This window comes from Berghia stephanieae, chromosome 10, assembly GCF_034508935.2.
Source record: "Berghia stephanieae isolate SIO BIC M18660-M18661 chromosome 10, UCSD_Bste_1.3, whole genome shotgun sequence".
Taxonomy (NCBI): Eukaryota; Metazoa; Mollusca; class Gastropoda; order Nudibranchia; family Aeolidiidae; genus Berghia; species Berghia stephanieae.
In genome coordinates, this window is record NC_088369.1 from 36,067,188 (window position 1) to 36,082,187 (window position 15,000).

The following is a 15,000-nucleotide window of genomic DNA, read 5'->3' on the forward strand; positions in this document are numbered from 1 at the left end:
ATCATAATCATTATCGTCGTCGTCATCATCTTCATCATCATCATCATCATCATCATCACCATCATCATCATCATCATCAGCATCTCCGCCATCATCATTACTACCACCACTACCACCATCACCACCACTATCATCATCATCATCATCATCATCATCATCATCATCATCATCATCATCATCATCATCATCGTCGTCATCGTCGTCATCATCATCATTATAATACACACATTTTCATACTCTATATCAATGACTGCATCCATTTATCAACCTACCGATCTAACTCATACAGTCACTTATTACTTGCCAAATTGGAGAAAAGAAAAACAATTACTTGATTTGACACAAGATTATCTTGTTCGTGCATTTTCAATAACTAGCGTCAAATCGACGTATTCTTATTTGCAGGTCTAATAACCTAAATTGTTATGGGCTCATTGTTGTAATGGAAATAATAGGGGACAGCGTGGCTCAGCGGTACGGTCTTTGCTTCCAACCCGAAAAGGTATCGAGTTCAATCACCCGCCGCTGGCCTGTGTGGCCTTGAGCAAGTCACCTCGCCTTAGCTAAATTTGCGGCGCTGCACTGCGGCTGACGCCTGGGTTATTCCAGTCTTCCCTTGGAATAAACCCTAGAGACAAATTTTCCTTATGGGATGAATAAAGGGAATTTTATTTTATTTATATTTGAAAATCTCAAACCTAAACAAAATATATTCCATGAGAACAATGTTAAATGAAACCCATAATTGCTTTCTGATATCAAACACGCTATTATACAATACCATATATTTTCCTTCATCATTTTTTTTTATAAAGCGAGAAAATAAACAACTACAAAATCTTAAAACAAAACAAACCAAACACAATACAAAACAAAACCTCAATCACCCCCCCCCCCCCCCCCGCCAAAAATAAATAAATAAATAAAATAAAAAAAACAATTTAGAGTCGTATATTCTATCTATATCTTTTATTTTTCTGTTTTTATCATAATTTTTCATTCAATATTTTACGCCTTGATCATTATGTAACATTTGCTTCCTCTTTTCTGGTTTCAATAACTTGATTTTGTTTCTTTTTATTCATCTTTGATTTATTTTGAGAAACCGTAGAATATTACACATGAAATTATTCAGTCGAAAAATGTCAGCTTTCGGGCTATTTTCTTGATTAGCTATTTTTAGAGCTAGCAACGTTATTTGGGAATTGGATTCAATAGTCTGATGTCACGCGCCCGGCAACGGCGGCCATCTTGGTTCTAAACAAAGAAAATCTTTACTTTTTATTATTCATGCTGGCGAGAACTTTTCATTCCCTTTTCATATGCCTTGTGATCAGAATGTGTAATAGTCAAAACATGATCAAATTGATGGTTTTTTTTTCCTCTGGATACGCTTTTAAGCTCGCCGGAGAAATATTTCATACGGCGTCCGCCATTGTTCCGATAGTTTAGAGCCAGTGTTACTAAGTTACCATACGTCATTAGGAAGGAAGTGACGGTACGACTATTGAATCCTATTGACAATGACAAGGACATTTCGAATAGAAATAAAATAGAAAGATACATCACATCTATCCCACTTTTTTCATTTGTAGATAGTATGCGTTTGGCAAAGAATCTCACAACATTGCCACCCGGAAGTATAAAGAACCAACACACAAAGCTATGTGTAACTATGAACTTTTATTGATAGAATGAAGTTGACGTCACCCGGGTCTTTGTTATGGTTTTTTGCCATCCGCGTTTATGAGTAATTCTCACTTAACTGTATTAACCTGACTATAAACGTTCAAGGTTACACATAATTTGTGTGTTGGTCCAGATAGTATGCTCTTGGTTAAGAAGCTCACAGTAGTAAAAGTATAGATAGTTCGAAGATGACGTCACTTAGGTCTTTGTTATTGTTTTTTGCCATCCGCGTTTATGAGTAATGCTCACTGAACTGTATTAACCTGACTATAAACGTTCATGGATACACAGAGTTTTGTGTGTTGGTCCTTTATACTTCCGGATGGCAATGTTATGAGCTTCTTAGCCAAGCGCATACTAGCTATAAAGAGCCAACACACAAAACTCTGTGTAACCATGAACTTTTATAGTCTGGATAATCTTGTTAAGTGAGAATTACTCATAAACGTGGATGACAAAAAACAAGGACAAAAACCCGAATGACGACAACTTCATTCTATCTGTTTGAAGCCTTGTATGGATCCCAGCACATGGCTTGGACAAACGTGTGTTTGTTGCATGTCTGTCAGCCTAGATAGTTATAGATAGTATGCGCTTGGCTAAGGAGTTCACAACATTGCCATCCGGAAGAATAACGGACTAACACACAAAACTACGTGTAACCAGGAACTTTTATTTGGATAATAAAGGTTAGTGAGTATTACGAATAAACGCGGATGGCAAAAACAAAAACAAAGACCAGAGTGACGTCATCTTCATTCTCTCTATAGGTTCATTGTAATCGAAAAACTCTCAAACTAATTCAAATTATTTCCTCTACAACGGCTATGTGGTCTACTTTTATGACACACTCAGATTCGGATCGGAAGGTCCTGGGTTCGAGCCTCGCTCGGCACATAGTTGAGTCCTTGGAGAAGGCTCTTTACTCACATGCTCTCTGCGTACTCGGGTGTAAAATGAGTATCTGGCCGTTAACAGCGATGTCTCTGTCCGAAAAAAAAGTATTATCGCCTAACAAGCGTCATGTCTCGTCCTAAATGTTAATTGTTGCTGTTGGTCAGGACCCCTTGTAAACCGCTTTGAGCATGTTTACTGTATATTGCACTTTATAAAAGCTCTTTTTTTTTCTTTTACAACAATGTTAAAACAAGCTCGTTATTACGTTAGGTTACCAGCGACATGTACATTATGCTGGTCTGACATCAAATGCAATAGGATTCAACAGTGGTGACATCACTTCCTTCGTAATGACTTAGTAACTGGTTCTAAACTATCGGAACAAATGGCGTACGCCCTTATGAAATACTTCTCCGACGAGCATAAAAATGTATCCAGTGGAGAAAAACATTATAAATCTGATCATGGTTTGACTTTTATACATTCTAATCACATGACATGTGAACAAGTTCTAGCCAGCATGAAGAATAAAAAAATACCGATTTTCTTTGTTGAGAACCTAGCTACTTGTTGCTGGACGGACTTGATATCGGACTATTGAGCACAATTAGGGGCTGAGATTAAAATCGTTGTAATGGACAATATTTTGCGTTATTTTATGAGATTTCCATTACAACAATGAGCCCACATTGAATTGGGTTATCAGATCTGCAAATATGTACACGTCGGTTATCAGATATGTAAATATGTTCAATTAGGCTTAGACTGACGCATATAATATATTTGCTATTTTGACAATCGATCGGGCCAATGGGCTTGATTTAACATTATTGAAATGGAGAATCCTTTTTTTATTGAGCTTCTATATAGAGCAATATCCACTTAACGTGCTCAAAGCGCTTTACAAGTGGTTCCTGGACAACGATAGGCGATATTACATTTTTTTTCGGACAAAGACAACGCTGTAAACGGCCGGGTTTTACACCTGAGTACGGTGACAGTGTGTGAGTAAAGATTCTTTTCCAAGGACTCAAAATATGCGCCGAGCGAGGCTCGAACCCAGGACTTTCCGATCCGAAAGTGAATGTCATACCACAAGACCACATAGCCGCACTTTGCACTGGTTTGAAAAAAATGCCATCGAAATAATGAGCCCAGAACAACCTGTTAATGAGTAGATGTGCTTAGACTCTTACATGTTTGATTCAGCTTGTTTTCTTTGGATAGATATCATATAAATAACAATGTGAACTTGAATGTAAGCTTCAATTTAAATATACGAAAACAGATAAAATGGACGTTTTGGATTCCCCCTTTATCAACAAAACAAGATGAATAAAAGAAACACTACCACATTATCTCATTCGTCTGTAGAGTTTCTTTCATTCATCCTGTTTTGTTGATAAAAGGGAAACATCCAATTTATCTGTTTTCGTACATTAACTTGAAGCTTACATTCAATTTCACATTGTTATTTATTTCTTTGAGTTTCGAACACCAACATTTACGTCTAGCGTAGATAAAGAGTCTGATTTTTAGTTTTTAAAAATTTCTCTGAAGAACCTCTTTCATAAGGAGGGCTTTTAAAAATCCAACTATTATAAAGATCTTTTTGACTCAATTTTTTAGCCTAAAATCTGACAAAGTGTAGGTGAAACCTTAGATCCCATGATTTTAAATTATCAACATCTCCTAAAACTAAACTTAAATATTTTGGCGATAGGTCTCATGAAATTCGGACCCACGATTTGGAATGATCTCCCTCAATCTGTGAGATTTTCGAGCTCAATATACATTTTCAAAAAACAAACAAACCTGAAAACATATCTTTCCTGAAAATATTTACTTAATTGAATTTTAAATGTATTGTACGTGGCTTTTGTATTGGTGATGTTTTCGATGCCCGTTATAAGCGCTTAATGTTTTGATATTGGTTGATGGGACTTGCAATTTGTATTGTTACCTGTGTAAATAATGTCCTTTTTTTTCTTTTCTTTTTATTCTAAAGCCCTTTGAGGTTTCGACGAAAGGCGATATAGAAATATTATTATTATTATTATTATTATTATTATTATTATTATTATTATTATTATTATTATTATTATTATTATTATTATTATTGTTATTATTATTATTATTATTATTATTATTATTATTATTATTATTATTATTATTATTATTATTATTTATTATTATTATTTATATTATCATTATCATCATCATCATCATTATTATTATTATTATTATTATTATTATTATTAATATTATTATTATTATTATTATTATTATTATTATCATTATCATCATCATCTTCATCATTATTATTATTATTATTATTATTATTATTATTATTATTATTATTATTATTATTATTATTATTATTATTATTATTATTATCATTATTATTATTATCATTATTATTATTATTATGATTATTATCATTATTATTATTATTATTATTATTATTATTATTATTATTATTATTATTATTTATTATTATTATTGTTACTATTATTATTATCATTACCAGACATAATTGGAAGAAGAATACTAGAGGAAATCATTCCCTCCAAAAACTCAGCCGGTCTATTTCGTTAAATTTGGGTAAATATCAAAAGTCACATGGAATGGAGGCTTCAATATAATGAACAAGGAGAGGTGATGTGACGAGGCTGGAATCATTGGAGGAAGGTAACTGGAGTTATGTATGACAAATTTTCGCAAAGCTGAAGGGGAAAATATATACAACAGTTGTAAGACTAGCAATGTTATATGGACTAGAGATAGCTGCTACAACAAAGAAACAAGATAAATAAGTCGAGGTGGCAGAAATTATGATTTTGAGATGATCACTTGTTAGGACAAGAAAAGAGAAAGTGAAAATTGAACGAATTCGAAGGTTGACTGAAGTTAAGAATGTATCAATAAAGATGAGAGAAAACAGATTGAAATGGTTCGGACATATAAAGAGACAGGAGAAGGAGTTCGTGGGTAGGAAAGTATTGGACTTAGAAATAGCGGGAAAGAGGAAAAAGAGACGCCCAAAGACTAGATGGTGGGATAAGGTAAAGGACGTTATGAAAGAACTGGCCTGGAGGAAGATGATGCTGTGAACCGAGATGCATGGAGATGTGGCATTCTTTATGGCAACCCTGCAAAATGCGGGATAAGCTGAACGAAGAAGAAGAAGAAGATGATGATGTGAACATATCCCATTTGTCAACAATGCAATCTTCTCGCCTCTCATTCGTCGTTAGCGACGTGTACATACACGCAGGTCTGACAACCGAACCCACTTATGGGCCTAGTTTAACAATGTTGTAATGGACAATATTTGTCACCATTATTTTGTTGTTGTTGAGATTTTCATTAAAACAATGAGGCCATAAGGAATTGGTTTATCAGACCTGCAAATAAGTGCACGTCGGTCGTTAGCGTTCCATTCATCGTGTTTTGTTGACAACGGGTAGACCCGAAACGTCCACTTCAATTGCCCTCGTTGATTTGATTGAACCTTCCATTTCATTGGACTATCTATTTTTATTTATTTCTTCGAGCTCCAAGCAGCATGCAGCATTTGCATTCCGTCATTTTGGTGCGTATCGTCTGATGATGGTGGTGATGACATGTCGAGCACTTCCAATAAACGTGGCATATTTTGTAAAGAAGACATTTGGTATCCCCGACAAAGACAGAAATGATTTGCTTATCAAAAGTACCTGCACCAGATGATAAACATATCACTATCCGTAGATTCACATTTTTTATCATGTTGAGGTATGTAAAAAAATAGGCCTTCCGAAAGCTCCTACATCCTCCAATATTCTTGTTTTTATAATGTTCTCTAGTATGGGGTTTGGGAGGGGGGAAACTTTTTTTTAAAAAAAGTCTCCCCCCCCCCTTTCCAAACCCCATACTAGAACAAGAATATTGGGGATGTATAGCACCTTTCGGAAGGCCTCCCAAATTGTTAAATATTTGACACATTTTGAAGTAGTTTGACTGTAAAATTCGACTTGCCATTTTCGCCGTCTCGTATAATATTATTTGTATCGCATTGCTTTAGACTGGTTTTTATGTCGGAACGACTTGTACTTATTTGAAGGTCTGATAACCCAAATTTCTATGGACTCATTGAACGAGACTCTCAAACCAACTCGAGATATTGTTGGTTACAGCAATGGTAAATCAAGCCCATAATTCCGTTCGGTGCGTCGTACTCTTTAATACGTGCACGCCGGGAGGCAATTATCAAGTTCCTCGAACTAAGGGAACTAACTCAAGTATTCTTTTAGAGAACCATGAGAAAACAAAACTTATTACCTTTAACTAATCCTAAATAGGAAAAAACAAACACGCTAGGACCTTTACTAACACCTATATCTAACCCTAATAGAAGAAAAATCCTCATACCTCGAGCCATCCCTAATAGAGAAACAAAAAACCAATGACTGCTTTATACTATCTCTGGGAGGCCTTCCGAAAGCTCCTATATCCCCAGTATTCTTCTTTTTTTATAATGTTCCTGTTCCTTTCCCAAACCCTCTACTAGAACAAGAATACTGGGGATGTAGGAGCTTTCGGAAGGCCTCCCCTATCTTTCAATAGGCTACCTCAACGACAAAATGACGGAGGAGAACCAAAACAATGGACAATTAAAACTTTTACCAATCAATCAAAGTTTGTCCTACAGCTTTTATAATGCTACTTTAAAAAATTGACAAATTGACAAAAGATACATGGTTAAAATAACAATATAATTTGAAGCTGGTTTGAGGAACGCGCGGAAGGTCTCTCTGCACCAGCACGTCCATTGTGGCGATCAAAATGCTGGGAATTAAGTGAATTGACATCGATATTAAACGTTATTAAAATGTACTTGTTTATTGAGGAAAATGAGTAACACGAGTACAAGTCCAACGAATAACATTTCATATTTCTTTCTTTAATAAAACTTTACATTCACTTTTCGGCATCATGTTCACTTTGACATTATACCGGATAAAGGCTATGGGTCACATTTAATTATTTGTTTTGTTCAAAACGTTTAAATTTTGATTATTGATCGATTAAAATGATCCTAACCTCGCCAAGGTATCTCAAAATTGAAAACAGAAAACTTATATTGTGCTGATTTATTATGGCGTTGTTATGTGACACTTGCCTTGGGGCCGGTTGTCAACGCAATAAGAGTTCCAATAAAAAGTAGAAAATGGTATGGGCTGCCTGAAGCCTGTGACTCTGAAAATACTAACAAAAGAGTGAAAATGGAGAGGCTTCGTATAGGAACAATACAGGCAAAGGATGTTTAGGGTACAAACCCTTCGTCAGCACAACAATACACAAATTAACGTGGAAAACACATTTTTAAAAAGTGAAAAGTATCTTGTATCGTCTGTACTCAATGGTATTTGGAGTGTGTATGAATACTGCAACCACCATTGAGTACAGACGATACAAGTTATTTTGCATTTTATTTTATTTGTTTTCCACGTTAATTTGTCTATTGTTGTGCTGACGAAAGGTTTGTACCCGAAACATCCATTGTCTGTATTGTTCCTATTCGAAGCCTCTCCATTTTCACTCTTTTGTTAGTATTTTCAAGAGTTCCAATGGCGTTCTTTATGAATTAAGAAAAAAAAGGGGAAAGCAGATGTGGAGGAGGACAAAAATGGAAAGAAAAAGTAAAAGAGAAGAAAATCAGGAAGAGACAAAAGAGGAAGATGGGCGAGAGGAAGAAACTGTATGATCAAAGTAGTAAACAAGAAAATGGGTTTTAAAATATGAAAAAAAATAGAAAGAATAGTAGAGAAAATAAACTCCCACAAACTATGAGACTAATTAAAAGAGATTATATATTTCAGAGATTTTGCATATAAAACCGTTTTGTATATTTTGTAACAATTAATTAACGTTACCTTTTTATTTTTCAGCTTCATTTCAGGAAGTTTTTAAAATATGAAAACCACTTGCAGCAGAGATACTGAGTAAAGAATAAATACACATTTGAAACAGCATCGTAGATATAAATGTTTTACTCTAGTATGTGTTGCTAGCAATAACTATTTCACGGGGTGCTGAATTTAAACCATTAATAAAAACAACATGAGCAACTTATCTACTATACAGCAACAGAAGAATTCACTTTGTAACAGAAATTACCATCGGACTTGCGATAGAGAAAAATATAACAGTCTAGAAGATAACAAAGATCAAAGAGTCAGCTCCATGCAAATAGTACCAAACAAGAGTGATAAAAGCTATTGTGACAATAAAACATTGTTTTCGGGTTCAGATCGTAGGGACGACGAAAGTATTGCAATTGAAATATTGGGAAGAAAAATTCGATGTTTGGAACACAAGATCAACATTATCGAAAAGGTCAATTTACTCTCAGATTCTAGGAAGCGACTTGATGGAAATGTTTCAAAAGATGATATGATCAGAGAGGGCAAGGAGACTGCGTGTCATCTTAACCCAAACTACACTGATATAGATCGTGGTAAAAGAAAGAAAGAAAATATTAGTGGACAGATTAATGCTACTCCTCATAGAATGCAGAAGGATTTCGATGACATATATGCATTCATTGAGGAAAGAAAGAGAATTTCTGAACAAAGAATGTCTCAACACATCTCTGACAAGAAATTCTCAAGCAAGAAATGTGCTGTAAAAAGCGCTTCAAATCACCCCAAGACTGACAAATGCCGTCCTCATATTAAATCGAACACTCAAGATAGTTCAATTAAGATACCAGATATATCCCAAAACTATGCTGATCTCCGAGGGAAACATCAAAATCGCAACTCTGTAACCAGAGATGATACTCCAATCAAACCCAATTGCAGATTGACTGAAAGCATTTGCGCATTATCTGATAGCAAGAATGCTAAAGGTAACATAACACGCATTTCTGTGACCGAGGAGGCTCCAATTAACCATTTTAAGGAGAATTATGGGCATCCTATGTACATTTCTAAACCATCTGCAATTCAACGTACTGCAAGAAAAACGGCGTTTAGAAAGTATCCCAACAGTCCAATATCTATTTCGCACGAGGACTTGAAAGAAAGTTCAATCAAGGGATCCAGTAAAACAGAAGGGAAAAGTTCCACGGAAAATACATCACGAGGTGAAACATTCAAGAATGATATTAAAAGGACTCAGAACTCAGGGTGCTTTAGTTCAAGACTGATTAGTAAGGAAGCAGATACACTGTCTTTTCATTTACTCTCATCATTACATAAGAAACAAGAAAATAGAAAAAAAGCTGACAATTTGAAAGATTTCCAGAGACGGTACAACCGGGGAGATTTCAACTCATACGAACAGAACATTAAAGAATGCATTTCCTATCACAAAAAAGCATTTTTACAGAACATAAGGGAATTTATACGAGAAAATCTGAAATGCGACAATAAGAATAACAAGTCTGACAACGAGAATACCAAAATTTGTCAAAATAAAATTGGAAATCACAAATCATATCGCGCCACAATGACACAAGAGCGTGAAAGATTAAATATGAAATCGAATAATACATATTGTAATAATGACGAGCATTGTGTTTTCAACGCCAGCGCCCGGTCTCTTCCAGTTCCCAACCTAAGACACGCTAACGACGAGGACGGAACCTTAAGTGCAAGAAAATGGACCAAACAACAATCAACGGCGAGGATAAAAAACAATGCAGAACAATGCATTTTTTCAACATTGGAAATTTGGCAACCTCACACATTGGAACAGAGAACGGTTATGCCATCTCCCTTTTCTAGTTCTGCCACTTATTTAGAGTTTGCGAACAATACGGTATATACAGCACAAGGGAGCGTGCTTGACTCCGAACGAGAGAATAATAATCGTATGGAGATAATTCATTCTGCAGATAATCTGGTGACAAAACAATCATGTTTCAAATCAGGCAAAGATCACCAACATTATAAACAATGTAATCCTACCGAGGATCATGGTTCAAATTCTACTATCAAAGATCAAGGTGATGATTACATCTCGTTAAGAAAGGAAATAAATGACAGGGAACAGAGAGTAAAGAAAAACAAAGCGTTCACTATCGATTGTTCTCAAACTAAAACAAAAATTAACCCATCTGGACCAAGTCCTTCCGAACAAGCAAATAAACTAGTTCAAAAAGAACTCGAAAGCTACAATCACAGCAAAAGTCAATTAGAACCGGTTGAATCGTTGCGATACAAAACAAATGTAGATGTCTTGTCTTCTGGGGAATTTGGAACGGGTTCCAGTACATCGTCTCGTGAGATTGTAGAGCAAAACAAAGAAGCTAGGGAGTCAGACGGACGTGCACACATCATTGGACCTATTTCACAAGAATTGAAACCTGGCATTAGTTTACATCAAAATGCGATGAAAGAATTGGCAGAATGCTCCAAAATTTTCCATCAGAATATTCGAAATTTTATAAGACAACAGTTAAACTCTAAAGATCTAAACTATTCAAGAAAGGGTATGTCAATTGCTTATTGCTGTAAAAGGAAAGAATCAAATGAAAGGAAGTGCCCACAACAAGACAAAACAAATGAGTTTGAAAATTACACTGAATGTTTCAAACAAAACACCCGGACATTTATAAAAGACGGTATGGTCTCCAACACTATAATGGAAATAAAGAATAATTCAAAGGATTTCAAAGCTATGACCTTAAAAGACAATAACCCGTTAGGTGAGAAAAGACGTTGCTTACAAACTTGGATTTTAGATTTTGAAACTTACTCAAACAATGTTAAAAAGAGAATGAGAAGAATTATGCATAGGAGTATAGGGCTACCCCATAACCAATTAACGTCAAGTAATCTACCGGCACAGTCGTATCCCAATCGGACACGCCAGGAGGCTTTTGTAAATCTAAAGTACAAAACTGAGCAGAAAGAGAAGGTTTTACATAAGCAATCCAGTCAAAACGTCTTAAATAGCGAAAATAGTTTGATGCAGAATGAAGATGTTCGGCGTTGCCCAAGTGCAATCGTATTTTCCTTCCTTTCATTTGGACTAAAATTGCATAAGAATAAAATTTCGAGTGTTTTAGAAGAAGACGGCTTAAACAAAGATCCAGAGAAAGTATTATTGGAGTTAATGATAAATGTGAAAGCTTGCTTAGACTTATGTGAAAGGTTCTTTTCAAAAACAGGTATTCAGTCTTTAAATTGTAATCAGAACGAACGAAAACACTTGCATTTTAATGAAAAACTTAAAGGTGTCGATGGCTGTAAAGAACTGGCGGTGGTAACTTCGTTAAAGTTACACCATCATAACCACTCTTTATGCGTGGAGAACGTTGAAAATATGCCCAAAAATGATTTCAAAAACAAAAAGAATGATCATATATACAATTACTCGTGTAAAGGTCATATGTTACCGTTTCAAACTCAACCATGGGGTGAGTCACTTAAAAAACTTAATGCCCATGCACACATGTATCACATTAAAGACGCAATACTTTTAAAATCTCAAAATAAGGCACCTTTTATATTATCTGAACTCAACAAATACAATGTATGCAAAAGAGCTGTTTTAATATCCAATTCGAGCAGAGAGATAAATAAAAATCTGTCACACAATCCAGATCTTGATGGCGATCAACCAGTGGCGGATAAAGAACAAAGCAAACTGAAATCTTATTGGAAATCCATCTCGTCCTATGTTATGAATATCATGGCAAACGATGAAGAGCTGGAGCTAAGTCAATGTCACCAATACGATAGATGCCAATATCATCAAAATGGTAATCCAAACGTTGATGATCAGTACACAACCCCTAGTAACTTTTCTAAAAATCTACAAGATTATTCCAGCAATTATAGAAGTAATTCTGGAGGGGATTCAAATATTATGTTAAACGAAAATGACCCGAAATGTTATTCAAACACTTCAATAGCCTATTCACAGAATATTGATAACAATTTTTGTATTAAAACTGAATTGTTTGGAAAAGATCAGCTGCCAAACAAAAAACAAAATGATTGGTCGTTACCAGAACAAATGCGATACATGCCTGTATTTAAAAAAAGGAGCTCACATTCAAATTTCCCAATAAATAATAACTCATATGAGGTTGAAACAAAGAGCTCAACAGACCAAGAAATTGGACAATGGGTTGGAGGCAAAGATGGAGGCAAATCAAATCAAATGCCAGCTTTTCCCAAAGCGCAAGGTTTACTTTCAGATTCTGGCTCCCAAGATCTTTATGATATTGAAATGATACATCCTCATTCAAGATCAAAGTTACTTTCTATCATAAACCAGAGAGCAGATTCGGTGAACATGGCAGATAATCAACAGCCTATCTTTCAAGCAGAGCAAATGATTATCCCTGAAAACAAACAACCATTGGGCTTTTCAAGGCAAAATTCAAATTCTCCAATAACACACCATGAAGCTATAACTCAATCAATTATCAACACTGGACAAAACATGCAATTCCATACACCCCCTCCGCGTCTCCAGTTTTCACAAGCAAGCAATTTGTCATTTCCAATGGAAAAAGTAGCTTTATCAGCCACGTCACATCCGCCGAGTATTGAATTTCAAAATAGAACTTCAATGCAAAGACCTCAAATAAGATCATCAACACCTGATGCGAGTGGTTTTATATCTGACTTCAAGAAAGAAATTTTACAATCACAAGAAAAACATTGGCCAACTACACTGCCAAGAGAAAATTCGATACCAGTGCAAACACATCGCCAATACAACCAACCAATTCAAACACTTGAAAACCGAATACAAATTTTGAGACAACCCACTGAAACACTGCCTTATAACATTCAAAAAAACAACTCCACGAGTCAGTCAGGTCGAAACCAATCAAATAGAGATAGTGTTAGTGACATCGACGAATTTGAAAAGTTATTGAGAGAATCTTTAACAATTGAATTTAATGATCGATCATCTGGATTAGAAAGGCACTCTTTGCAATCACCATCAACAGAATACCCCAAGCAATCTTTAACACCTCAAGCAGATGCTCGACAGTCAGTGCCCAACGTGAGAGAACCCTCAATTATGGAATCAAACAACCGACAATCCGAATACAGGAGTGGAGCTTCGACATCGCGATCAAACCGCCGACAGTCTGACTATACGAGAACCCTTATATCGCAATCTAACGATCGGCAATCCGAGTATAGAAAGGTAACTTCGACATCGCCATCATATGTTCGACAATCTGAGTATAGAAGCAGATCTTCAATGTCGCCATCAAAAGGTAGGCCATCTGAGTATGCGAGAAACACAATGAAATCAAAGGGTTCGCAAGCTGGCTATGGGAGAGAAGCTTCACTATCGCCATCAAATGGTCGGCAATCTGAGTATATGAGACCAGTTTCAATATCACCATCAAACGCAAGGCAGTCAGAATATAGGAGAAGCACAGTGAAAGCAACTGGTAGGCAATCTGACTATAGGAGCCCAACTTCAATATCGCCATCAAACGGAAGACAATCTGAATATACGAGAGACACATTGAAATCAACAGGTAGGCAATCTGAGTATGAAAGGGAAGCTTCAATATCGCCATCAAACGGTGGTAGAAGTAGCACATATAAATCAACTGGTCGACAATCTGAGTATAGAAGGGGCTCTTCAATATCACCATCAACTCGTCGACAATCTGACTATAGGGGGGAAGCTTCAGTATCGCCGTCAACCGGTAGACAATCAAAATATACGAGGGGCACATTGAAATCAACAGGTAGGCAATCTGAGTATAGAAGGGATGCGTCAATATCGCCGTCAAACGGTAGCCAATTTGAATATAGAAAAAGCATATTGAAATCAACTGGTAGGCAATCTGAATACAACAGGGACACTTTAATATCGCCATCCACTACTCGGCAGTCTGAGAACAGAAGGAAAGTTTCAACATCGCCATCAACCGGTAGGCAATCTGAGTATAGAAAGGGAGCTTCAATATCGCCATCGACTGGTAGGCAATCTGAGTATAGAAGGGAAGCTTCAATATCGCCATCAAGTGGTAGGCAATCTGAGTATAGAAGGGAAGCTTCAATATCGCCATCGACCGGTAGGCAATCTGAGTATAGGAGGGAAGCTTCAATATCGCCATCAACTGGTAGGCAATCTGAGTATAGAAGGGAAGCTTCAATATCGCCATCGACCGGTAGGCAATCTGAGTATAGAAGGGAAGCTTCAATATCGCCATCAACTGGTAGGCAATCTGAGTATAGAAGGGGAGCTTCAATATCGCCATCAACTGGTAGGCAATCTGAGTATAGAAGGGGAGCTTCAATATCGCCATCAACTGGTAGGCAATCTGAGTATAGAAGGGGAGCTTCAATATCGCCATCAACTGGTAGGCAATCTGAGTATAGAAGGGTAGCTTCAATATCGCCATCAACTGGTAGGCAATCTGAGTATAGAAGG

At 36.1% G+C, this 15,000-nt stretch overlaps 2 protein-coding genes across 2 annotated transcripts in view; one reads left to right on the forward strand and one right to left on the reverse strand.

Annotated features, from left to right (window-relative positions):
* The window catches only part of LOC144981059 (uncharacterized), a 242,817-nt gene that overhangs the window by 113,613 nt on the left and 114,204 nt on the right, over positions 1-15,000 (reverse strand). The window lies entirely within an intron of this gene.
* Positions 6,240-15,000, forward strand: part of LOC144981058 (uncharacterized) — an 11,101-nt gene continuing 2,340 nt past the window's right edge. Inside the window, exons 1-2 of the mRNA XM_078929153.1 lie at positions 6,240-6,363; positions 8,520-15,000. The exon at positions 8,520-15,000 is cut by the window's right edge and continues 2,340 nt beyond it. Of these exons, the coding sequence (XP_078785279.1) occupies positions 8,692-15,000 (6,309 nt within the window). The 5' untranslated portion in view covers positions 6,240-6,363; positions 8,520-8,691. The remainder of the gene's footprint in view (positions 6,364-8,519) is intronic.